Source organism: Oreochromis niloticus, linkage group LG5 (assembly GCF_001858045.2).
Source record: "Oreochromis niloticus isolate F11D_XX linkage group LG5, O_niloticus_UMD_NMBU, whole genome shotgun sequence".
NCBI lineage: Eukaryota > Metazoa > Chordata > Actinopteri > Cichliformes > Cichlidae > Oreochromis > Oreochromis niloticus.
Window position 1 is genome coordinate 19,975,188 of NC_031970.2, and position 24,867 is coordinate 20,000,054.

General features: G+C 40.3%; 2 protein-coding genes across 3 annotated transcripts in view; one reads left to right on the plus strand and one right to left on the minus strand.

Moving 5' to 3' along the window:
• The first annotated feature begins 213 nt into the window (after window positions 1–213).
• LOC100701165 (myosin heavy chain, fast skeletal muscle) lies at window positions 214–11,802 on the plus strand. 2 transcript variants are annotated; one of them, XM_019358819.1, is made up of 41 exons: window positions 214–274; window positions 477–530; window positions 965–1,180; window positions 1,566–1,709; window positions 1,797–1,953; window positions 2,152–2,179; window positions 2,288–2,399; window positions 2,483–2,575; window positions 2,660–2,723; window positions 2,816–2,914; window positions 3,044–3,147; window positions 3,250–3,388; window positions 3,485–3,603; window positions 3,701–3,850; window positions 3,982–4,152; window positions 4,261–4,567; window positions 4,662–4,735; window positions 4,812–4,899; window positions 5,002–5,119; window positions 5,231–5,354; window positions 5,460–5,596; window positions 5,698–5,953; window positions 6,039–6,281; window positions 6,366–6,542; window positions 6,624–6,769; window positions 6,861–6,951; window positions 7,029–7,418; window positions 7,520–7,646; window positions 8,025–8,143; window positions 8,237–8,433; window positions 8,511–8,694; window positions 8,773–8,938; window positions 9,054–9,178; window positions 9,436–9,744; window positions 9,829–10,032; window positions 10,121–10,246; window positions 10,344–10,514; window positions 10,609–10,713; window positions 10,805–10,900; window positions 11,014–11,145; window positions 11,648–11,668. In XM_019358819.1, exons 3-41 carry the CDS (start codon window positions 977–979, stop codon window positions 11,666–11,668), a joined length of 5,817 nt encoding a protein of 1,938 aa, XP_019214364.1. In that variant the 5' UTR covers window positions 214–274; window positions 477–530; window positions 965–976. The 2 variants fall into 2 exon arrangements, with proteins under 2 accessions (XP_019214364.1, XP_019214365.1); XM_019358820.2 differs by lacking the exons at window positions 214–274; window positions 477–530 and having other exon boundaries at window positions 969–1,180; window positions 11,648–11,802.
• Window positions 11,803–14,877: 3,075 nt separating this feature from the next.
• Window positions 14,878–24,867, minus strand: part of cacna2d2b (calcium channel, voltage-dependent, alpha 2/delta subunit 2b) — a 40,749-nt gene continuing 30,759 nt past the window's right edge. The window contains exons 23-38 of the mRNA XM_003454586.5: window positions 24,771–24,831; window positions 24,599–24,696; window positions 24,422–24,512; window positions 24,267–24,329; window positions 24,069–24,172; window positions 23,260–23,358; window positions 23,053–23,144; window positions 22,923–22,970; window positions 22,202–22,273; window positions 21,237–21,389; window positions 21,095–21,147; window positions 20,837–20,892; window positions 20,440–20,563; window positions 20,224–20,333; window positions 20,040–20,122; window positions 14,878–19,497 (exon numbers count right to left, since the gene is read on the minus strand). Of these exons, the coding sequence (XP_003454634.2) occupies window positions 19,384–19,497; window positions 20,040–20,122; window positions 20,224–20,333; window positions 20,440–20,563; window positions 20,837–20,892; window positions 21,095–21,147; window positions 21,237–21,389; window positions 22,202–22,273; window positions 22,923–22,970; window positions 23,053–23,144; window positions 23,260–23,358; window positions 24,069–24,172; window positions 24,267–24,329; window positions 24,422–24,512; window positions 24,599–24,696; window positions 24,771–24,831 (1,421 nt within the window). The 3' untranslated portion in view covers window positions 14,878–19,383. The remainder of the gene's footprint in view (window positions 19,498–20,039; window positions 20,123–20,223; window positions 20,334–20,439; window positions 20,564–20,836; window positions 20,893–21,094; window positions 21,148–21,236; window positions 21,390–22,201; window positions 22,274–22,922; window positions 22,971–23,052; window positions 23,145–23,259; window positions 23,359–24,068; window positions 24,173–24,266; window positions 24,330–24,421; window positions 24,513–24,598; window positions 24,697–24,770; window positions 24,832–24,867) is intronic.

Sequence of the window (24,867 nt, forward strand, 5' to 3'; positions counted from 1 at the left end):
GATTAAAAATTGTTATCATTGCCTGAAACATGCCTCTGTAAACAAGTCATTCAGAATATGTGACAACTAAAAAGTAAAAGGCTAAATCTGTGAAAGAGCCTGTTGATCAGTGACGAAAGACAGCAGGGGACAGAGCGGAGGCAAAAATACTCGAGGAAATAGCACAAAACAACCTGACCAAATAAAGGAGGCCGTTTCTGCTGAGTGAACACTGATCTCCCTATATAAGAAGGAAGGCTGGACACCCACAAGGACTGCCAAGCCTCCAGTCAAGGTGAGTGAGTTACAGTCTTTTATTAGCAGGAGGAGAGCCAGCAGCTTAATGAACAATGCAGGGCATGATCATTTACTGCCAGAGACAGGATGGCTGTGCTAATGCCAGGACTTTACTGCAAACCAAGTGCCTTTTTATTTATTTTATTAGTTTAATTACACTTATTCATTTGAACAATTTATCTTTTCTTTTTCTTCATCAGAACCCTCACAGGACCATCAACAGCTGTTTTTTTTTTCTGAAGGGAGGGGAAAAGGTAATTGCTTTCCATGTTTATCAAAAGACACTTTTAATTAATAGCATTGCTTATATGCTGTAAATGAGACTTTGATGCTTGAATATCCAGCTGTTCATTTAGCATTTTGTGGGATGGCTTACAAATCAATTAACAGAGTTTATGTTGAGTCTTCTCACTTTATTAACATGTTTGAATCATTGAATAGAAATGAGAAATTGTTAGTTTTGTTTAACATCTAGTGCCTTTTACCTCTTAATATTTTAAGATTTTGGAGCAGATACAGGCAGTCGTAGGTTACACACAGATTGTTACAAAGTATTTTAAACACAGTCCAGCTGTCACTTCGTTTGACATCCACAACAGCTTCAGGATTCTTTTTCTTCGTGCAGTACTGTGTTGTCATCATGAGCGAGAAGAAATAATGACTGTTGTCTTGTTTTACTTAATTGCAGTAAAGAGTCATCATGAGTGGGGACGCAGAGATGGAATGTTTTGGCAAGGCGGCCATTTTCCTCCGCAAGCCAGAAAGAGAGCGCATTGAAGCCCAGAACACTCCATTTGATGCTAAAACAGCATACTTTGTGACCGAGCCCCATGAAATGTACCTCAAGGGGAAACTTATTAAGAGAGAGGGCGGCAAAGCCACCGTGGAGACTCTGTGCGGGAAGGTGAGAGTGCCTTGACTCAGCAAAACCTTTTTTATTGTTATTGTAGTGTAAATGTTATAGAGCTGAGCTCCATGAGCCAGACTACTTGATTGAGTGGGTGAGTTCAAATATCTGAGTGCAACAGCTGCACTGATGCTGGTGTGGTCTCATTCGGCACTGAATGAAGGCCTCAGGATTGTATGCATATTACCAAAAATAAATAAGCAGCACAGCTTCATTTTCAGCTAAAATAAAACAGAATAACAGGAAATTAATTATGTGCACGTGTTGTTTTTCTAACCTCTAAGGGAATAGATAGACTGATTGTCTTTGCTTGTTTAATAAGTTTGGCCCACTTGCCCACTGATATCTGTGCCACTGATGGTTTTTTCTGTCTGTGCGTTAGACTATCACTGTGAAAGAAGATGAAGTCTTCCCCATGAACCCTCCAAAGTTCGATAAGATTGAGGACATGGCCATGATGACCCACCTCAGTGAGCCTACTGTGCTGTATAACCTCAAAGAGCGCTATGCAGCATGGATGATCTACGTGAGTTGATCAGAACTCCATAGCTGATACTCGTGCTCATGACAAAAGGAAGATCTGCATCATAAATGATCCTCTCTGACTCCACAGACCTACTCTGGGCTGTTCTGCGTCACTGTGAACCCCTACAAGTGGCTCCCAGTGTATGATTCAATGGTTGTGGCAGGATACAGGGGCAAGAAGAGAGTTGAGGCTCCACCCCACATCTTCTCCATCTCTGATAACGCCTATCAGTTCATGCTCCAAGGTATGAAGCATGTGTTGCAGCACTTTGCATGTGATACCAGACTCATATAACAAGAGAGGAACAATTTATAAGTTTTGAACTTACCTTGTGGAACAGTAGTAAAGATAAAATAATATACACATTAAGCTCTGATAGTGGGTCACAGCATTACTGTTAATATAAATGATGGCCAATATCTTTGTTACTTTTTCTCCACAGACCGTGAGAATCAGTCCATCCTTATCACGTAAGTTTCTTTTTTAAAAGAATTCAGCAAATGTTTGTGCGTATGTGTGCGCACGATTACCCAGTGCAAGAGGGTTTTCTTGCTAATGAGGTGTTTTTGTGACTACAGTGGAGAATCTGGTGCAGGAAAGACTGTCAACACTAAGCGTGTCATCCAGTACTTTGCGACAATCGCAGTGGCTGGAGGAAAGAAAACCGAGCCAGTCCCTGGAAAAATGCAGGTAAGTCATGCAATGTGTTTTAAATTATGTATATGAAAATAAAGAAATACACAAAATACAAACGTGTCATTTTAAACTTTCAGGGGTCCCTTGAGGATCAAATCATTGCAGCTAATCCACTGCTGGAGGCTTATGGTAATGCCAAAACAGTGAGGAATGACAACTCATCCCGTTTTGTAAGTGTCTATTAATTAAGCCTTTCTAAATAAATTTTTTGTTAAAAAATTCATCATACTAATCCAGTCTTTTCTTTTGAAAAGGGTAAATTCATCAGAATCCATTTTGGCACAACTGGGAAATTGGCCTCAGCAGACATTGAAACATGTGAGGCTACAAATGATCAAGCACATCCTTCGTGTCTGTCCTGTTAGCCTGTGGACTTTCTTATCCTCATCCTGATTTTCCTTGTTTTACAGATCTGCTGGAGAAGTCTCGCGTGACGTTCCAGCTCTCTGCGGAGAGGAGCTACCATATCTTCTATCAGCTCACAACAGGCCACAAACCCGAGCTCATCGGTTAGAGAATAATAATGAAAATATCTCAGTTTTCCCATAGCTTGTAAACAACAATATTTAACATATATGTGTTGTTTCTCTGTACTGTATAGCGTATTATATTGACATGTATTTTTTTGTTTCCTTTAGAGGCTCTCCTGATCACCACAAACCCATACGACTATCCCATGATCAGTCAGGGTGAAATCACTGTCAAGAGTATCAATGACGTTGAAGAATTCATTGCTACTGATGTAAGAAAATGATTAAATATAGGTCACTATAAAAAAAACATTTAAGACTGTATTAAATGAAAGAGCTTTGTGTGAATGACTTATTTATTTTAATATACCTAGACTGCCATTGACATCCTGGGCTTCAGTGCAGAGGAGAAAATGAGCATGTATAAACTGACCGGAGCTGTGATGCAACACGGAAACATGAAGTTCAAGCAGAAGCAGCGAGAAGAGCAGGCTGAGCCAGATGGCACTGAGGGTATGTTGGACCTTAAAAAAAAAACAAAACTTTAAGTATGAAACGAACTAAAAACACTATTGCTAATAGTCTTACTGTCTTTCTCTGTACTCTCAGTCGCGGATAAAATCGCCTACCTTATGGGCCTGAACTCATCTGACTTGCTTAAGGCACTGTGCTACCCAAGAGTCAAAGTTGGAAACGAGTTTGTGACTAAGGGTCAGACTGTCCCGCAGGTGAAATATCCTAATCCATCCCGTTTTTACCACTGAAACGGTTTATTTGTGTGACATTCTCTCATCCTTTGTCTTTGTTGTCTATCTGTAAAATCAGGTCAACAACGCCGTCTCGGCGCTCTGCAAGTCCGTGTATGAGAAAATGTTCTTGTGGATGGTCGTCAGAATCAACGAGATGTTGGACACAAAGCAGTCGCGACAGTTCTTCATCGGTGTGCTCGACATCGCTGGATTCGAAATCTTTGATGTAAGTGAGCCGGAAATAGCACAGTTTTATACTTTTGTTATTGATACCTTTCTTGCAAGAAGTAATGCTTTGGACAGATTTTAATGATGAGTTATTGGGTTTGATATAATAAGGATTCTTTTCCTTTTCAGTTCAACAGCCTGGAACAGCTGTGCATCAACTTCACCAATGAAAAACTGCAACAGTTTTTCAACCATCACATGTTTGTCCTGGAGCAAGAAGAGTACAAGAAAGAGGGCATTGAATGGGAGTTCATTGACTTTGGCATGGACTTGGCTGCCTGCATTGAGCTTATTGAGAAGGTGAAGACACTTTGTTTTTTTACCACGTGAACTCTGTACTGTGTGTTGATAAAAACAGAAATCAGTCTGAAGCCTTGAAATAATTTGCTTTATGTTTCATCATGGCAGCCAATGGGCATCTTCTCCATCCTTGAAGAGGAGTGCATTGTCCCCAAGGCAACAGACATGACCTTCAAGAGCAAACTCTATGACCAGCATGTTGGCAAAAGTGCCCCCTTCCAGAAACCAAAGCCTGCCAAAGGCAAAGCTGAGGCCCACTTCTCCCTGGTGCACTATGCTGGTACTGTTGACTACAATGTTAATGGCTGGCTGGAGAAGAACAAAGACCCTCTGAATGACTCTGTGGTACAGCTCTACCAGAAGTCATCAACAAAGCTGTTGGCTTTCCTATATGCGTCTCATGCCGCTACAGAAGGTATCAATTGTAATCTCTCCACAGTTTATTAGATATTAAAAATGCATTGCCATTTCTTGCTTTAATCATTTCACTGTAACTGTCCCACTGACAGCTGAGGGCGGTGGTGGCAAGAAAGGTGGCAAAAAGAAGGGTGGCTCCTTCCAGACGGTGTCCGCATTGTTCAGGGTAAGATGTGAAAGAATCACTTACTACAGATACTTGTCATTTATTTTGTTAACTTAATGCTGTTTTAATGTTTCAGGAGAATCTGGGCAAGCTGATGACCAACCTGAGGAGCACTCATCCTCACTTTGTGCGCTGCTTGATTCCCAATGAGTCAAAGACGCCAGGTACATGACTGAAAGAAATCAAACCTGTGATGTGCTTTCGCTGTTTCATATTTTCATTCTGTCACTCTTGTCAAAATGTGTTTATTTAACGACATATTACAGGCCTCATGGAGAACTTCCTGGTCATCCACCAGCTGAGGTGTAACGGTGTGCTGGAGGGTATCAGGATCTGCAGGAAAGGTTTCCCCAGCAGAATCCTCTATGGTGACTTCAAGCAGAGGTAACACTGCTAGCATCTTCACTGACAATGAAACGTTTTTTTATTATTATTACTTTTATTATTATCTTAAAGCCACTGCGTCTGACTAGGTGATTGAACTCTTTACTTTAGATACAAGGTATTGAATGCTAGCGTCATCCCTGAGGGACAGTTCATTGACAACAAGAAGGCCTCAGAGAAACTTCTGGGATCCATCAATGTGGACCACTCTCAGTACAAGTTTGGTCACACCAAGGTAGAGAAAGAAACATTACCCTGGAAAATGCTGTTTATGCTGAAATTTAAAGAAATGTGGAGAATAGTTAACAAATTAAAAATAATTTGTATTACTAACTTTCAGGTGTTCTTCAAAGCCGGTCTGCTGGGAACTCTGGAGGAGATGAGAGACGAGAAGCTGGCTGAGCTGGTCACAATGACTCAGGCTCTCTGCAGAGGTTTCCTCATGAGGCGCGAGTTTGTCAAGATGATGGAGAGGAGGTAATCTGTCTGTTGCTGATGCTGTGACAGACGTTTGTGAAACCTGCAATTTAATTTGTAAAATAAACATTTTATAACTCGTCCTTTCTTTCTTTTATCAGAGATGCTATCTTCTCCATCCAGTACAACATCCGTTCATTCATGAATGTCAAAACCTGGCCGTGGATGAAGCTGTACTTCAAGATTAAGCCTCTGCTGAAGAGTGCAGAGACAGAGAAAGAGATGGCCGCAATGAAAGAGACCTTTGAAAAGACCAAAGAGGATCTGGCAAAGGCTCTGGCTAAGAAGAAAGAACTGGAGGAAAAGATGGTTTCTCTGCTGCAGGAGAAGAATGACTTACTGTTACAAGTGCAGTCTGTGAGTTCAGTCGCTACCTTGCATGCACAGTGTCTGCAGATTATCAAATAATTAATTTGATTAACAAACTTGTGTTGCCTTTTAGGAAGGTGAGAACCTTGCTGATGCAGAGGAAAGGTGTGAGGGGCTCATTAAAGCAAAAATCCAGCTCGAGGCCAAACTCAAAGAGACAGCTGAGAGACTGGAGGATGAGGAGGAAATGAACGCTGAGCTGACTGCAAAGAAGAGGAAGCTGGAGGACGAGTGCTCTGAGCTGAAGAAGGATATTGACGACTTGGAGCTGACCCTGGCCAAAGTGGAAAAGGAGAAACATGCCACTGAGAACAAGGTTATACTCCCTCTTTTAACAATGTATTGTTTTGCTTAAGTGTTGAGAAAATGTGTAAGTTTATATTCATGTCAACTTCTGTAGGTCAAAAACCTCACAGAGGAACTGGCTGCTCAAGATGAGTCCATTGCCAAGCTGACCAAAGAAAAGAAAGCCCTCCAAGAGGCCCATCAGCAGACCCTCGATGACCTGCAGGCAGAGGAAGACAAAGTTAACAGTCTGACGAAGGCCAAGACCAAGCTGGAGCAGCAAGTGGACGATGTGAGTATTTTAAAAACTCATCTGAAAACCAACAGTCCACTAATACACTTTCTAAATCCATGAAATATCTCTCTTTGGTAGCTTGAAGGTTCCCTGGAGCAAGAAAAGAAGCTTCGCATGGACCTTGAGCGGGCTAAAAGAAAGCTTGAAGGTGATCTTAAACTGGCCCAAGAAACCATCATGGATCTGGAGAACGATAAGCAGCAATCTGATGAGAAAATAAAGAAGTAAAAAAATAATTCATATATATTTATCTGCACTAAAATATTCTCTGATAAATACAACTGTAATATGCCATTATCATTTTTTCCCCTTTAGGAAAGACTTTGAGATTAGCCAGCTCCTGAGTAAGATCGAGGATGAGCAATCTCTGGGACTGCAGCTACAGAAGAAGATAAAGGAACTTCAGGTATAATTAGAAGTATTTACTATAGCAAAAAATCTTTGAATATGTTCAACTTAACTTAAATCTTTTTTGTGTTTTAGGCTCGTATTGAGGAGCTTGAGGAGGAGATTGAGGCTGAACGCGCTGCTCGTGCCAAGGTGGAGAAGCAGAGGTCTGATCTCTCCAGGGAGCTGGAGGAGATCAGTGAGCGGCTCGAGGAAGCTGGCGGGGCAACTGCAGCTCAGATTGAGATGAACAAGAAGCGCGAGGCCGAGTTTCAGAAGCTGCGGCGTGATCTCGAAGAGGCCACCCTGCAGCACGAAGCCACCGCCGCAGCTCTCCGCAAGAAGCAGGCTGACAGCGTGGCCGAGCTAGGAGAGCAGATTGATAACCTGCAGAGAGTCAAACAGAAGCTGGAGAAAGAGAAAAGCGAGTACAAGATGGAGATTGATGACCTTGCAAGCAACATGGAGGGTATTGCCAAAGCCAAGGTAATCAGAGCACTAAACTTGCAAAAGTGGAAAATAAACTGTAATTTTATTATTTATGTATGTATTTATTTCTTTTACTAATACATGTTTTATTTCATCAGGCAAACCTTGAGAAGATGTGCAGGACATTGGAAGATCAGCTAAATGAGCTCAAGTCAAAGAACGATGAAAATGTTCGTCAGCTGAATGATATCGGTGCACAAAAAGCACGACTTCAGACTGAAAATGGTACGAAACTCACTTCATATGAAAATCATGTTTTGTATTACCTTAAAAAAAATGAAATGACTGACAAAGGAGCCGAGATTCATGATGTAACCACTTCACCTGCTGGGTTGTGATAGTGGTACTGAGGCAAAATGCAAACAGCAGCGAGATCTGTAACAATGGAAAGTCACATACATTTTTACAAGTTAAAAATGTAGTGATGTGGATATTTCTAACCTCATTAGGGATGCTATTCATAAGTTTAGGGTTCATTAAGGTTTTTAATGTTGTTGTTCTTCTTCAGTTGCAACAGTGGAAAATCTATGGTGCATCAATTTATGCTTATTTCCTGCTCTTGTTGCTGTTGAGTATGCTAATAACTAAAAAATCTTTGCTTAGGTGAATATTCACGCCAGATCGAGGAGAAAGAAGCTCTTGTGTCTCAGCTGACCAGAGGCAAACTGGCCTACACTCAGCAAATTGAGGAGCTTAAGAGGCACATAGAGGAGGAAGTCAAGGTAACAGAATTTGGAAACTGTGGGATAGTGGAGAAGAAAAGGCGAAAAAATGTTTTCTGTCAAATAATTATCTGGTTTTTGTTTGGATTATAGGCCAAGAACGCCCTGGCTCATGCTGTCCAGTCAGCTCGTCACGACTGCGACCTCCTCAGAGAACAGTATGAGGAGGAGCAGGAGGCCAAAGCTGAGCTGCAGCGTGCAATGTCCAAGGCAAACAGCGAGGTGGCTCAGTGGAGGACCAAATATGAAACTGATGCTATTCAGCGCACTGAGGAGCTGGAGGAGGCAAAGTAAGTCTCCAGCCTTATATTTTTCCTTGAGTTGTGATTAATATACAGCAAGTCTGAAAATTCAATGTTCTTAACAGGAAAAAGCTCGCCCAGCGTCTCCAGGATGCTGAGGAGTCCATCGAAGCTGTGAATGCAAAATGTGCCTCTCTGGAAAAGACCAAACAGAGACTGCAGGGTGAAGTGGAGGACCTGATGATCGATGTGGAGAGAGCTAATGCTCTGGCTGCTAACCTTGACAAGAAGCAGAGAAACTTTGACAAGGTACGGTATTTTTGTTTGTATATGAATATGATGGGAGGTTAAAAGAAAGAGAAACTAAATAGTTTGCTGTATCTTCAGGTTCTTGCAGAGTGGAAACAGAAGTATGAGGAAAGCCAGGCAGAGCTGGAGGGAGCTCAGAAGGAGGCTCGCTCTCTCAGCACTGAGCTGTTCAAGATGAAAAACTCCTACGAGGAAGCTCTAGATCACCTGGAGACCCTGAAGAGGGAGAACAAGAACCTGCAACGTAAGACCATTAATCCAGTTTTGACCAAGCACTCTGTCAATAAAATACACTTGAGAAGAATTTTGAATGTTTAAATCGACCAGTATGCTCATGTAATGAAAATCTGCTTGAACAGAGGAGATATCGGACCTGAGTGAACAACTTGGCGAGACCGGTAAAACCATCCATGAGCTTGAGAAGGGAAAGAAGACAGTGGAAAGTGAGAAGTCAGAAATCCAGACAGCTTTGGAAGAGGCTGAGGTAAAACTGAATCTACGATTCCTGAGCTAAGTTTGACTTCTGTGCAAAAGAAGTGGATGCTCTGCTTAAACAATTTGAAGCATATCTGTGTGAGATTTATGCTTGAAAAGTATTCGATGCGCTATGTCTGAGCTATTTTTTCTTCTTCATTCACCAGTTTGTACACTCAGTACAAACTGCACAAACACTCAGTTTGTATATTTATACTAAAGAAAAGGTTGTGTGCTGTAGTTAATATGGTTCACACTTTTTCAAAGGCTACTCTGGAGCACGAGGAATCCAAGATCCTCCGCATTCAGCTTGAGCTGACCCAAGTCAAGAGCGAAGTTGACAGGAAGATTGCAGAGAAGGACGAGGAGATTGAACAGATCAAGAGGAACAGCCAGAGAGTGATTGAGTCCATGCAAAGCACTCTGGATGCTGAGGTCAGGAGCAGGAATGACGCCCTGAGAATCAAGAAGAAGATGGAGGGAGACCTGAATGAGATGGAGATTCAGCTGAGTCATGCCAACCGCCAGGCAGCTGAAGCCCAGAAACAGCTGAGGAATGTGCAGGGACAGCTGAAGGTGGGTCGACTGGAGGATTTGTCCGAAGTTTCTGAAAGTATCTGAAAGGTGTGCACTAATACCTCTTAATGTTACACATTTCAGGATGCCCAGCTCCATCTTGATGAAGCCATTAGAAGCCAGGAAGACATGAAGGAGCAGGTTGCAATGGTGGAGCGCAGAAACAACCTGATGCAGGCTGAGATCGAGGAGCTGAGAGCTGCACTGGAGCAAACAGAGAGAGGCCGCAAGATTGCTGAACAGGAGCTGGTTGATGCCAGCGAGCGCGTGGGACTGCTGCACTCTCAGGTTAGTTACGATTCAAAAACTTCATATGTTTACAGTTTGAAAGATGAAAGTCAGAGTATGTGATTCATTATCCTGTATTTTCTTTTAGAACACCAGCCTTATCAACACCAAGAAGAAGCTGGAGGGTGATTTCATTCAGATCCAAGGTGAAGTGGAAGATGCTGTCCAGGAGGCCAGAAATGCTGAAGAAAAGGCCAAGAAGGCCATCACTGATGTGAGCCACCCTGATGAATGTCTATACTGTAGTAGTATTCCTCTACCAACTATATTAGTCTAACAGTTACAACAATACAAATGACATGAAATTTCAGGCTGCCATGATGGCAGAAGAGCTGAAGAAGGAGCAGGACACCAGTGCTCATTTGGAGAGGATGAAGAAGAACCTGGAGGTGACAGTGAAGGACCTGCAGCACCGCCTTGATGAAGCTGAGAACCTGGCCATGAAAGGCGGCAAGAAGCAGCTCCAGAAACTGGAGGCTAGGGTAAAGACAATTTTTCACCAGCATGATCTCAACTTTTTTTTCACAGTATTTATTTTTGAACTCCCATCATTGTCATACATTGTTCATATTTTAGGTGCGTGAGCTTGAATCTGAAGTTGAATCTGAGCAAAGACGAGGAGCTGAAGCTGTCAAAGGTGTTCGCAAGTATGAGAGAAGAGTGAAAGAGCTTACCTATCAGGTAGGAAGGTGTTTTTCTTTTTTTTTGTTGATGCTGGTATCCCGGGAAAGTCCATATGATTACATTTGCTGTGGCTTTATGTAAACTGCAGACGGAGGAGGACAAGAAGAATATTGCCAGACTTCAAGATCTGGTGGATAAGCTGCAGCTGAAAGTGAAGGCCTACAAGAGACAGGCTGAGGAGGCCGTAAGTTAAAATGTTTCACAGTATTAAATACTTTGCTGTTTATGAGTCAGTCATTTATTCTCTCTATCTTCAGTCTTTATGACAGTTAACTCCATTGTTTTATCTCATTGTAGGAGGAGCAAGCCAATACTCACATTTCAAGGCTGAGGAAGGTTCAGCACGAGCTGGAGGAAGCTCAGGAGCGCGCTGACATCGCTGAGTCCCAGGTCAACAAGCTGAGGGCTAAGAGTCGTGAAATTGGAAAAGTAAGTAATGCATAAAAATCATGCATGCATAATTGATTTTGTCCATCATTATGCGATTTCAAATGGCTCAAGTTAAATTATTAGTCAAGTTATTTTGCTTAATTTCTGACACACACAGACAAGTATGTATATAAACAAACACACATACTTACACTCTCTAAACACTCACTTTGACAGATTGTGTTTTGCTTTTAAATCTTCATGCTGTCACTGTAAACCTCACCCATCAAATCTTCTATTTGTGAGGGGCAGCCAATCAGAAGAAAGCCAGCTTAAAGGCAGGGGGAAAGGAGCTAAAAGGGTTATGTTTCAGACAAAGAATAAACTGTGTATACGATAAATGGGTATTATCTTAAATAATGAACAACTAAAACACAGCACTGGAAATTATCAAAAAGGTCTCTTTAAAGACAGAATATTTTCTCCGTCTTCACAGGGACAAGTTTTCCTCCCACAGTTTGAGTGAACTTACCAGGTGTGGTTTTTTTTCTGTTTGTTTCAGGGAAAGGAAGCTGAAGAATAAGCTGCAACTTCTATGAGAGACTCAAATGAGAATCATAAAATATGATTTTTCGTTGAAATGCTCTCATTAAATGTTGTTGACTTGGCCAGTCTGCTGTCTTTAAACGTTCCAAAATAAAAACAAAATCCTTCAAATCGAGTGTCTTCATAGTTTTTATTATATTGGATATATTATATTATATTTCGTGTCTTGTTTTTAAAACTGGAGTCTAGTCAGTAAAAGTAAGACAAAAATGCATAAAATGCCTGGGGTCAGGCATCGCACAAGAGAGGCCAAGAAGAGAGTCCAGGCAGGGTGGAGTGGGTGGAGATGAGTGTGACGGGTGATTTGTGACAGAAGGGTAACAAGTGGTTTAGAGACAAAGTTAGAGAGGTAAGGCTGAGATGGTTTGGGTTTGCAGAGGAGCAATAGTGGATATATTAGATGGGGGATGTTGAATATAGGAGAAGAGGAAAACAACAGAGGAGATTCATGGATGTAGTGCAGGACACCACGCGGATGGTTGGTGTGACAGAGGAGGATGCTAGGGATAGAGTGAGATGGAGATGATCTGCTCTGGTTATCTCTGTATTACACATATTTACTTTTTTTTTTTATCCAAAAGTGTAAACCCACGAGTTGTGGTTGTAGGGGCAGCAAAACATCAGCTAGCTTTTTGACTTTGTATATCATGTCATGTCTAAACTTCTTCAGACATTTTATGGACAGTTTATGCGAAAAGTAACGAAACACATCACCACTGTCTGCATCGTACCTGCACAGCCTTCCTGTCATTGAGCATGCTGCTAATGCAGACGTATTTGTCCTGCACAGCAGTGAAAAACATTATTCTAAAATGTCTGCAGACACATGCTGTGCAGTGTCTTTAGATATATGAAACTTTTAAGATGGGGTGTGGTGCGTTGCTGCTTTTTGTAACAGCAAAGAATGAAAGTTATTTAGCCAAGTCCTCTGGGGCAAGGCAGCAATCCAACATGTTTCCTCTTCAGGGACCATTGTCATTAATATATCCTGACAGCTGCCTCCTCCCCTCCTCTCAGTGCACCTGTTTGTTCCTGAATATATGGCACCATGTGAGATTCTTTACATGCCTACGTTATTGTTAGAGGTCTTATTTAACTACGTACAGGGGACAGTCTGGTATTGTATGAGTCTTAGTTCCCTACACTTTGTTTTTTATGTCTCTTTTTCATTCTTATTGCTTAAATATCAACTGACACAGCCAAGCATGGTCTTACAGTAACATTTTTCTCCAAATAACTTTAAAATCTTTCAAATCAAGCTTGAACTCTGCTCCAAAATCCATTCCAAGTTCACTCCATCAATATTAGTATTAGTATTGAACTCACCAAGGAATCGCCACACCAACCACTGAACAGCTCTCTGTCAGTGTGCCACACAAATTTCAGTCATTATCAAATAAAACCCTTTAAAAACAACCATCATTATTTCATTGAGAGGATACATGCCTTCAACACCTAAAAACCTAAAAAACAAACAAAAAAACAAAAAAACAACGTACACATTCATCTGGTACTAAAACAGTTTCCAGTTCCCATCTTTCGTTAACTGTAATTAGAATTGGTTTTACCCGGATTAGGTCCACTTCTGCAGCAAACCTACATCAGTCCTCGTCTCCCACGAACGCCTCGTCTGTTCTGTGTCTCCTAAGTTCAACTTATGTCCAACAAGCTCATGAGCTCTGCTGGATAAATCCAACATGATGTTTTAAATTGACAATAATTCAAACTCCTTTGCCAAACACTGGTCCACTGACATCATATCTAATTCGGATGGTGTATTTCTCCTTAAGCCAAATAACAAGGCACAATGCCAGGTGGATGGAAGGTATCACTTTTCCAAACAAGACTAGTAAGAGTTGCTGAGTAGGACGGCTGATTTACTGAATCACCGAAGCATCTGGTTTTAGTGTCAGTGACAGATGACGTTTTTACTGATGATCTCAGCCTACTGTTTGATATCCTCTCTAAATGAAGTTAGAAAAAAATCACCATGATTAGTTTCCAAGCAGCTTAACTCTTGGATTACTTTTCTGGTTCTCATTGGTGTGATCCTAAACAGCTGACAGAACTTTTTCTGCATCAGATAACAGAGGAACTGCTCAGTGGCTCAACTGAAGTTATTATACAGCAGCATCACCGCGGTCTAAAAAAAGTACACAGTGCCTGAATCCACAGAAGACTGTGAAAAAAGTAGAAAATCAGTACACCAATTTCAATTCAAGTTTTTTGTTGTTGTTGCTGTTGTTTTGTGGATGTCATAAAAAATCATCTGTTGCTTACTAGAGTCTAAAATTATTTAAATACAACCTCAGATGAATAACACATGACATATTATACTGTGTGAATATTAACAAATCTAAGCCAAAATACAAATGTAAAGTCTTGCTGCTTCTAAGAATCAAGAGGGTAAGCAGCAGCAATTGTAATAAAAAGAAAATAACCATCTAGACCAGCTGTTGTGTTAACACAATGCCAAGGAGAAAAGCAGTGATCTTAAAGGAGCAGCTGTTGCTGTCCATCAGTCCAGAAAGGGTTATAAGCCCAAGTCCATCACTCTACAATGAGCTGTGCAGAAATGAACCTCAGTGTACTTAAACACTTGGTGTTGTTAAAGTGGAAAGAGGAGTGGGGCAAAATTCCTGCACAATGATGAGAGACCGATTAAAAAGTCATAAAGAAAATCATGACTGAAGTTTCTGCTACTGAACTGGGTTCAACTTTGATTTTTACACACTGCTTAATCATTTTTGATTAGTTTTGTCATATGTAATACATCTCTATTAGGTAGTGCAGGTATTATAAAATGAAATGTATGAGATGGGAGGTATCTTACTGTTTCTGCATCAAGCACAAATGTGAATATATTTTATCTTTAAAACTACAACAATCAGCAGCATCAGTTCACAGGAATGCTTTTAAAACAAGATATTATAGATCACAGTGGTTAAGACTTCCCTGTCCCAGCTTGCCAATATCAGCTGTTAATATGTTGTTTTTGCATCAAGATTTAAATAAGTTGCAAATCACTGTGTTCATTATTTTAGTAACATTTTGTAACTTTTTGCAAATGTCCTTGATAAGGGATTATAAAGAGCTGAAGTGTGAAAATCTTTGCGTTATAATAGTGTGCTGAACGTCACGCAACGAAAATAACACATGAGCGAAGAAAAAGTAACCATTCAGAGCTGAAGTGAAAAATATCAATAGCATTTAATCACCAAAGATATAAACATTTAAATATCCATTTTGTAATGTGACTGACAAAATCTTTACAAAGTTAAGCCTTCGTCTTCTGCTGACTGCTTCACGTTGTCTGTACAAAAATGAGGTGGCGCAGGAGACTGGCACAAAGAGAGAAAACTGTCCCAAGTAAACAACAACGTCGGCAAAATGAAAAGCAAAGTTACAGCAAAAAACATGAACATTCTTCTTGTTTGACAAATTAAAGGACACAGACGTACGGGATATAACGATAACTTTGTTCTATTTCGCTCTTCGTCTTGTAAACTGCACCTTGTGCCTGCGCAACCTCCAAACACATTCACTTCCTTTCTGATCAACACAAATATCATTCACGATGCTCAAATAAACAAACGAATGAACAAATAAATTTACATTGAAATAAACAAATAAGAAACACTTTAACATATTTCATAAACAAAGCCTAGTAATAAAGGGGCGTCCCCACACATGCCACAGCCTTATTTGTTATGCAGCCATTAAATGCACGAGTCACTTCCAGTGTTTTTACATCAGTTTTTGCTGAATAAACGAATAAAGTTCAACCAGGCAGTATGCTGCTCATAAATCTTAACTGCTCTGTGCTTTAACTTACTGCAAAAGGCTTAAACTACAAACGCTAAGTCACTGTAGGCTTCACTGAAGTCAAACTTTCAGCTTCGTTCCTTTACAGGCAGCAAAGAGCTCAGCGACCTCCACTTTACCCAAAATATCCACGGTGGGGCACAATCGCGCCACCCTCCCCGACAGAGCTGAAGATCCAGATGCAGACAGGAATGTAAAATATCCATCAGACTATGTACACAAATCTGTTCAAAATATCATGCAAATAAATACCAGTAAATTTAAAACGAAACTACAACACTGACCTCAACAGCAGGAATATATTGTACTGTAGGGTACAAACAGTTCCACAAAAGTTCTTTCCTCAAAGTACAACAGTGTTGTTTGAGTGACGCAAAATGACCTAAAGGAAATACTGCAGGTCTCAGAGGAACAGCTGTTTCCTGTTTTGGGTCGTCTCTTGAAAGCAGCATTTTTTATTTTTATTTTTTTGTTGTTGAGGTTTTCAAACAATGTTGAGCTTGAATCTGCTTCTCCAGGTCCCCACCATGCTTGGGTACAGCAGAGATGCACAACAGTAGGTATACTGTACATTAACATTCACTCATTTCAGTCAGTCGTAACTGAAAAGTACGTTTCCAACAGGCATCAAATATAGAATATAGTGTGGTGCAGATGGGACAAAGTAGAAATCCCCGTAAATGGACAGTGTCTGTGCCCGGCTGGACCACAGTGTGGCGATCAGACGACACACGCCAGAAGGGCGGCCCGGTTTGTTGGTGTAGATTTGACAAACGTGTCCATGAGAAGGCAGGAAAGGAGGCCGACTCTTCTGTTGTGAACTTTCACGACTGCGCTCCTTTAAAAATATTTTCCTTTAAAAGTTCTATGGGAGCATATTTTTTGTTTCTTTTCCACATTCCCTGACTGGAAAGTCCTCTCAAAGCTGAACCACAGCAACCCTTGAAATTCAAGTGCGTCTTTCAAATGGCCTGCACGATGAATTTCCACATCTAAGATGCGAATGTTCCTGACATCTAAAATGACGAGTGCAACAAGGCACTGCGGGGTGGAACACCAGGCAGACGAAGAGAGAAAATGCATTTTTACAAATATTATGTAAAAAAAAAAAAAAAAATACCCCCGTTAACTCTGCAACCAGATCAAATGATTACAGAAAAAGACGTACAAGAATGAATCACTGCGGAAAAACTGATTTCTTCATTTAATCATGCATGCAGCGAGCGCTCATGAATCACACGTAACACCAGTTTTGGGCTCCTGTCTTTCACTTTCTTCAAAAGAAATCAAAATATGTTCTTTCTACTGGTGCTACCCGGGGGATGTTAGCGCTTCACTAAGCAGAGTGTGACTGTGCAGTGTTTGACAGCTGAAAGTTGGGGGGGGGGGGGCTTTTCTATGAGGTTACCTTTGATCTGAGTGTAACAAGAGTACAGATTTTGACATCAAAACTAAATTGAAAGCCAACTATGCAGCAATACACACTTGAAATCTCCTGTGCGCACACACTGAGAGTCGACTTGAGAACAACAAATATGTTGATAGATTTTAGATTTAATCTGAAGTAGGAAATTTCTCTTTCTTTTATCTAATCAAATGCAAGAAATGATTCCAAACACAGCATTTTGTACATGTTAAGTGTTGGAAGGGGGATCTTTAGTGTAATAAACACAGAAAACTCTGCTTACCTGTCAAAATTACAAAACAGAGCTACATTTCTTGCTACCGTTGTCAAAAATCTGACTCTTGAATCAAATCTTAGTCCATGATAACACCGAAATGTTCTGCCGCAGTAAGTCATTCAGTGATCAGCGACACGTCAGGGGAATCTCGACAGAAGCTCAGAAAGCGCAGAAGAACATATTCGTAACACTGAAAGCTTTTTAGAAGCTACATTCCCCATACAGAAGCATACATAAGTGCATAAATTCAGACTTGACAAACATTGGCAATACAAGAAAAAGGGACAAAGAACCCATCAATTAAATAATTGATGTATATGTTTAAAAACATGTTGGCAATATGCTGACTGCGAGGCTTGTGCTAATAGACTACGCTGTTAACACTGCACGTTACACTGCAAGTATCCGATGATCACAGCGCTTCAATATTGTAGTCCACAAAGGATGCACTAATAGCTCACAAAGTCAGTTACTGTTTGACAATTTAGTTTGTGTTGTTTAATTTCACATCATCTGACGATATCTTACTTGACTGGAAGCACTTCAAGATCATACCGAGCATCTGTGGAGGCGTTCGGAGAAAAAAGCAAACCTCAGCTTTAACGATTCTGTCAAACAAGCAAACCACACAGATGCTTCTTTGTTGATGTGTCACGCTGGCTTTTCACATCTCTGTTCTCATTTAGTTTTGGAAAAAAATATCTTATGGGGAAAAAAAAGATATTTTTATCTAAATCCTGTCAGACGTGTGCCTAAATTTAATGACATTAGAGGGCAAGGATACTTGATAGAGAAGTCTTTCAGGATCCTGTCATGCATGACCCAATTTTTAGTACTAAAACTGGCTCGGCAAAGATCAGAACTGGATCAAAAGACACTGAAGTGAATGTGGGTTCAAGGCCCGGATCTACCGTCGTGTAAAAAACAGTTGTAAGAGCAGCGCCTCCTGATCTGTATGTGCAAAGACATCTGCTGGGACCGAACGAGCAAATACAAACAGGTGCAAGGGATTCATTTCAAGCCAACAACAGCATGGGTGCCACAAATAACATCTGAGCAGTCTACAGGTGGGAGTCTCCAAATCACCCAGCAGCAGATTCAGCTTTTTCATTAAAATTTTCAAGGCAGTGATTGATCTCCGTCTATCCGCCATTTAAATATCTTAGTTTGCCCTTTATCCGAACCGTTAACAACACTGTGACACTGTATGGTTGAAAAGTCATATAAATTTTAATATATTCAGCTGATCAGTAACGTTAAAGTACTGAAAGCTCTAAAAACTCTTGGTAATGTCCATATTTAACTGTTACTCGTCTGTTAAGCCAATCAGAGCTCCTCAGAATAAAAGGTGATGGTGCGTACAGCCTCGTACGTTCAGTGGTAGAAAGTAATAATTACGTATTTTACACTACCTGTAAATACAGTGTTAGGTTTCTTGTACTTTACTAGAATTCAAAATATACCATGCATCTCAAAGGTATCCCATGGGTTTTATATACAGATATATATATACACAGCTCTACACTTGCAAAGGCCGGGAGGACGAAGGCTACGAGCTAGCACAAACAGTACAGTGCTGTGAAAAGGTATTTTCCTCCTTTCCTGAGTCCTTTCTCAAAGATAACCCAAGTAAATATAGATGCACTTTATAAATTAGAATTTCATTTATTAAGGGAAAAAAGCTATCGGAACCAACGTGGCCCTGTGTGAAAAAGCTAAATCATGAAATAACTGTGTTTAACCACATCTAGGAAGTTCAGGAAGTAATGTAATAATATGACTCACTATTCTGCTGCCACATTAGATTCTAGACAGTGAAACGCAGTCAAACAAACGCGATCAACAATCTTCTACTGCTGGGTGGCTTTGGTCGTCTCCCTGACTTTTTGCTGTGGCTAAGCCTTTATGCAATAAATAAATAAATAAATAAAAATGTAAAGACGCTGTCTCAGTTTAAATAGCATGCACACGCAACACATTATAATCATATGTTTTGCACTCAAGCCCCGAAACACCAAGAAATGCATTAGCAATAAGGCAAAAGACACTATGAGCTGATCCAGGGGTTTCTTTCCAAGCACTGTGCTCTGTGAGCTGTTTGTAGTTCAAAAAAGAAGAATTTTACAGTTGCTGTTTGATCTGCTCTTCAGTAGATCCGAGCCTTAACCTACAGAGATCAAAAATGTCAGAGCGTTTGCATGTGTGAGAGATGAAAGAGAGGCAGAGTGAGCTGAATGAAGAGGAGGACTCCTATGGAGGACTGCAGGGAATGACCTCGTCCACACTCTGACGTGTTTTCCTGCAAAGAGAGTAAAAAGTGAATCCTTTTGTTCTCCACAACTAATGACCCTGGAGTCTTACATAAAGAAAACGTGTCTTAATCCTGACCATTATTCAGGGGTGTCAAACCCTAATTTTTAGAGAAATTAATTAAAGTAATTAAGTTTTAAAAAAATGATTTATTTTAGCCTTAGCCAATGGCTGTGGGGGCATTAGGACTTTAGTTTAGGACATTAGGATTAGGACATTAGGATAGGATATTAGGATATTAGTTCACTTGCTATGCAAAAGCAACTGAATGGAAGAGCCACACATTGTTTTGCTTACTGCTGAATTTTCAACTTTAATCACTATCTAATATACCTCCTTAGTAGCAGGTCTCTGTAGTTTTTCAAATAGTTGTCACTGGACAGCAGTTTAAATGGCTTTTCTTGATAATTATTGTTTGTGTGACGTTACAAATATTTTTTTTTCTCAGAATTTTCTATCACATGCTCAGGACTAAGACACAAAGTGATTCCTTTGAATAATAACAGCACGAATAACAGCACAGGCACTTACTAAGGCACTGTAGTCAAAGCAGGAAGTCGGGCCTTTACGATATCGTGTATTGTTCAATACTTCACATGGATTTTCCTCCTGAACTGTTGGTTGTTGGTTAGGGCGGTAACGGCAAACATAAAAAGATATCTTCTACTTCTACAAAAATGAAAGTGTCAGGAGTGTTTGACAGCAGAAAGGATACACTCTGTTCTGACCTGGGTCAGCGTCTCAATCTCACACGACTGGCAGAGCAGTTTCTCAGCGACCACAAAAAGCAGGTTTGTGTTTTCGATCCTCTTTGCATGGAACAGTCTGTAGGAGACAGTGACAGGTATTTAGCCGGCTCCATATGGACAGCACAGGGCTGCGAGCTCATAAACACTGCAAACTGATTTTGCTGATTCTGTAGAAAACTCACCTGGAGCAGTTTCCACAGTCCTGCAGCATATTGTAGGAGTTTGTGGTGTTTGTGAAGTAGAACTGGCTTTGGATGGTCACACAGCTGCTTTCTTTAGTCTCAAAGCCTTCGATGAGGACATCAGCTAAAGACACAAACGCATGTTCAAAATCAGCTCATAACATAATGACACTATTTAAAATAAATTAAACACACGTAAGCAAACTTGATTTTTTGTGTAAACTGATCCAAAGCATGCTTATTGGCAGTTGAACACTTACTTGATGATGAGGGAAAAATAACAAAGTAAGAATACAGTAAAATTCCTGAAAATTTACTATTCATCCAATGTGCGTTTCCTTTCTTACTGTGTACCACATAAAACAATAAGGAATACATCAGTTCACATGCATGTCACCTTGATAGAGCCAGCTGTTATAGGCCAGTCCATAAAGAAGCTGCTGAAACACAGACCTGAAAAAGACGTAGGTTAAAGAAAGAAAACATCATTCAATAACAGTAAACTCAGAGCTATATTAAAACAGCTCAAAATAACCATGCAGGAGCTGTCGAACACAAAAAATATAAAATCACTTTCATGTACACTGCAAAGACTGTTTTAAAAAGACATAAAATGAAGTAGATTTCATCAGAATTGCTGCAAATAAAGTCTCACCATGCCATTGTTGACGTCCACCACGCCAAGCTCAAGACATCAGCAATGGACGGCTGGAGAGACGGTGAAAATTAAGAAATGAAGGCAAACGTCTCAGACTGTCTAATCATTCAGAGTTTGACGGCCTGATGTTGTCTCTTACCACAAAAACACCTCTCGGTGCTGCGCCAGTGTGGCTGCTGCTGACCGGCTCACATGCAGACTGGTACTGGAAAGACTGCCGTCGAGTGAAGATCGAATTGTTGTAGAGGGCATACATCAGGGGAGCGTCCACATCGCCAAAGAAAACACCAATCTACGATTTAAAAAGAAAAAAGAAGGACAATAAGACAGTTACAGGGAGCAATAAAAACATGAGAATAATGGCTCAACACTGAGCTCAAAACTATAGAAGCTTTGCATGATTCACAGATTTAAAAAATCCCAAATCATTTTATATTTCATAGTGTCAAAGTTGAGCTGCTGCCTATCAGTTCCTCTTTTTTTTTTTGATTGATGAACCCCTCAAATTCATCCATATATGTCTGAGTCTGAGACCGCTACAGGATAAAATATCCAGAGCAACAAAGACTACAGCTAGGCCTCTGCGTACATGATATTAACCTATATACGATGATTACTTTATTTGGTGATACAAGGCATAAAAAGATCCAATGAGTAGGTGTAGGGAAAGAGATAAACTGGTGATGCAAGTAGAAAACGTCTGCTCTAAGAAATACCAAAGGTGATTTAAAATATAAATTGTTATTTTTCTGCGACCATACTATAGGTTTCTTTTGTATACTGAAATAAATATATGATTATTGCACAAATCAAGCAGAGACTTTTTAAATCACATCTATAGAGCAAGAAGACAATGATTGGCAATGATTGGTTTGTTACAGAAAAGGTTCCGGTAGCTCATTGCCCAGACTTTTTATCCATCACTTGCAGTATGAGGTCTTTAAAACTTACTCTAAAACTTATGAAAATCCCAAATTTACATTTTCTACCTAAATCCTCATTTTCCACTGGGCTGCATCGGAGTCTTATGTCTTATGTTTGATACCCCCTGCTATGGATGACATGCATCATAAAGAGTAGACACATTACAGCTCACAGACATACCTTTTGGAAGTGATCTGCCTGATTGGACATAACCAGGAACCCACCATCATCAATCAGATAGCAGCCGAGTTCCTGCAGAGGACACAGTGTGGGTGCAGCAGAACACAGGAAGAAAGACAAAGTTTGGTCTTACTAGAGAGAAAACAGACAGTTAAAAATCAATAAAAGATGTAATATGTGTTATTGTATTCTGGAAAATATTGAAATGTATTAAATAATATGGTAGAAGCATTTGTCATTGCAGTAATTTGCATTTTAAATCATGTGTGACGGTCTTCTTAAGGCTTAGGGGCTGTGACATGAACTGTCAAGCATTCAGCTGACAGCCATTGAAGTTACAGGCTGATTCCCAACAGTTTATAGAGAAAAAAGAGAAGAAAAAAAACATTGTAGCCTTAAAAAAAAGATATTAAATTTATGGCAACATCTCATGAGTGAGCTCAGAGCTTTAATCACCCTCATAAATGTTAATCACGCTGGACACATTTATAAGAATTCCTTTTTTCTGTGAGTTGACTGAAAGAGAAACAAGCAGCAGCAACAGTTTTCTTCTGGGTTACAAACTGTGAATGACGTGAAATAAAAGGCCAGTCTATTAATCACAGTTTCATCAAGTTAATCACCACTGAAGGACCTTAGATTGGTCATTAAACTGATGGCACTGTCCTGCTGCACTTTGGCTACGGCGCAGTCAGAGAGTGAAATAAAGAAAAGTGCTTACATTTGTGTCCATCTCGCAATCCATCTCGCAACTTCTCAGAGGTCCACACTGCTTAACAAAATGAGACCGTGTGAGATTTTTGTTTAGGTGAATTCGGTTTTAACAGGTGATATAGACTCAGAATCTGTACCTTGTGTGACCCCTGCCGGCTGTCTGACATGTTGCTGGCCAGGATTTTGAACTTATCCACCCAAGCTTCCAAGTCCAGCTTCCCACCAACCACTGCAGGACGACATCCACGGGATCAGAGTAAAAAGGAGAACAGGACGAGAACAGGAATCACAACAAACCAAAAATCCCAATTTCACATGTATAACAGACCAGATAAAAATCTTACCTGCAGGTCTGAGCAGTTTTCCTGCTATATTAACCTCCACAGCTGAACTAACCACAATTTCACTGGTCCCATTTTCTGCTCCAATGGGGTCATCCAAAGCTGGTGGAAATACACAGATATGAAAATAAGAAAATTGGCTGAAATGAGCCAAGATCTTGGGATTAAGATGTTGCATAAACATTCTATGAAACACGATCAAAGTATAGGTAAAGGAATCAGGTAATGACACCTGAGAGTTTCCATTTGAGTGATTTCCTTAAAAATGTTTTTTAATGTGTCTCACAGATTCGAGAATGCATCTCTAGACTTACATATTTTACTTAATATCTACCAGTGTACGATAAAGTTTGTCATTTTAACTTCCTTATAAAAAGGTAACTTAAAAGACGCTCTCATATAACAAGCAGGTCGTCTTGATCATGTCTACATGCCAAAATGCACTGAACTGCTGATTAAACTGCCTTAAATAAAGCAGTTGATCACCTACTAAACTAAGTCAGTGGCAGGCGACTCGAAATAAACATCAAAGTTGAAGCAGAGAAGCAACTTATATTAGCTTTGCACAAAGTTAGGGAACAGAGGGAGCCTGTCTCTGCTCAAATGTAACAAAATGTGCTTACCAGCATGTGTAATGCTCACTATTTTAATTATTTAAAATAATATGAAACATAAAAAAATATAAGCTTGAAATATCAGCTGATGCCAAGCTCATGATTACCCCGACTCACCAGACAAACTATTGTTTTATTAATGTTTGCATCAGCGTCTCCTTTGAGTCAGTGAAGTCTGGTTGCTGCTTAGTTACTCACAGGATCTGAGTGTAGATCTGAACATGTAGCCTTTATTGTCGAGGCTCCGTCTGTAGAAATTTGAATTGAAGGGTTCAGGGTCCTCATCCCACAACTCGGCAGCTCTACACAAACACGTGGACACAAGTCATCGAAAGTTTCCAAGTGGAAAGCGACTTTATTTGTCTGCTTGCGTAAGTAATTACTTTTATCACTCACATGTTGGGAAAAACTCGTGTTATTCCTCCGTCTGTGGATGCAAATACAGCTAGGAAGCCATACCTGTAACATTTGTTACTTCTTCAGCTCTAGTTTTGCACTATAGTAGTTTACACACAAAAAAAACAACAACAATAAAACCAAAGTAAACTTACGAATTGAGGTCCTTGTTCTTCCATACACGAGAAGCAAGCTGCCCAATGATCCTAGAATCAAAAATCAGGTTGTGGATCAGGCCATGGTCACCTGCAAAATATTTTTAAAAAATGTGGTGAATATCTTATCGGTGTGTCTACAGCAGTGAGACATTTTCATTCTGTTAACGCACTCACACTCATCAGATTCAGGGGACAGGTCAAGCATGAGAGACAGAAAGTTCTGCAAGAACTGGGTGTTGTTGTCAGAAAGCTGCAGACGCTTGCAGTATTCCCTGCGGACATAACAGCATAAATAAGCACCTTCCTTTTACTGAAGAATGAAATCATAACAGATGAAGATAGTCACCTTGGAGCTAGAAACACGTGCCCTGATGATTCAAAGGAGCTGGGCAGCAAAGACTGCATATCTGTAATAAGAAAGAAGAGAGAGTGTGAAATGCTTC

What these genes read in the sequence shown, in the direction of transcription:
- LOC100701165 (XM_019358819.1), top strand. Translation starts at nt 977, where the DNA reads ATGAGTGGGGACGCAGAGATGGAATGTTTTGGCAAGGCGGCCATTTTC. An exon ending in ATGACAACTCATCCCGTTTT is followed by an intron (nt 2,576 to 2,659) that starts GTAAGTGTCTAT and finishes TCTTTTGAAAAG; the next exon opens with GGTAAATTCATCAGAATCCA. An exon ending in AGCAGAGAAACTTTGACAAG is followed by an intron (nt 8,695 to 8,772) that starts GTACGGTATTTT and finishes CTGTATCTTCAG; the next exon opens with GTTCTTGCAGAGTGGAAACA.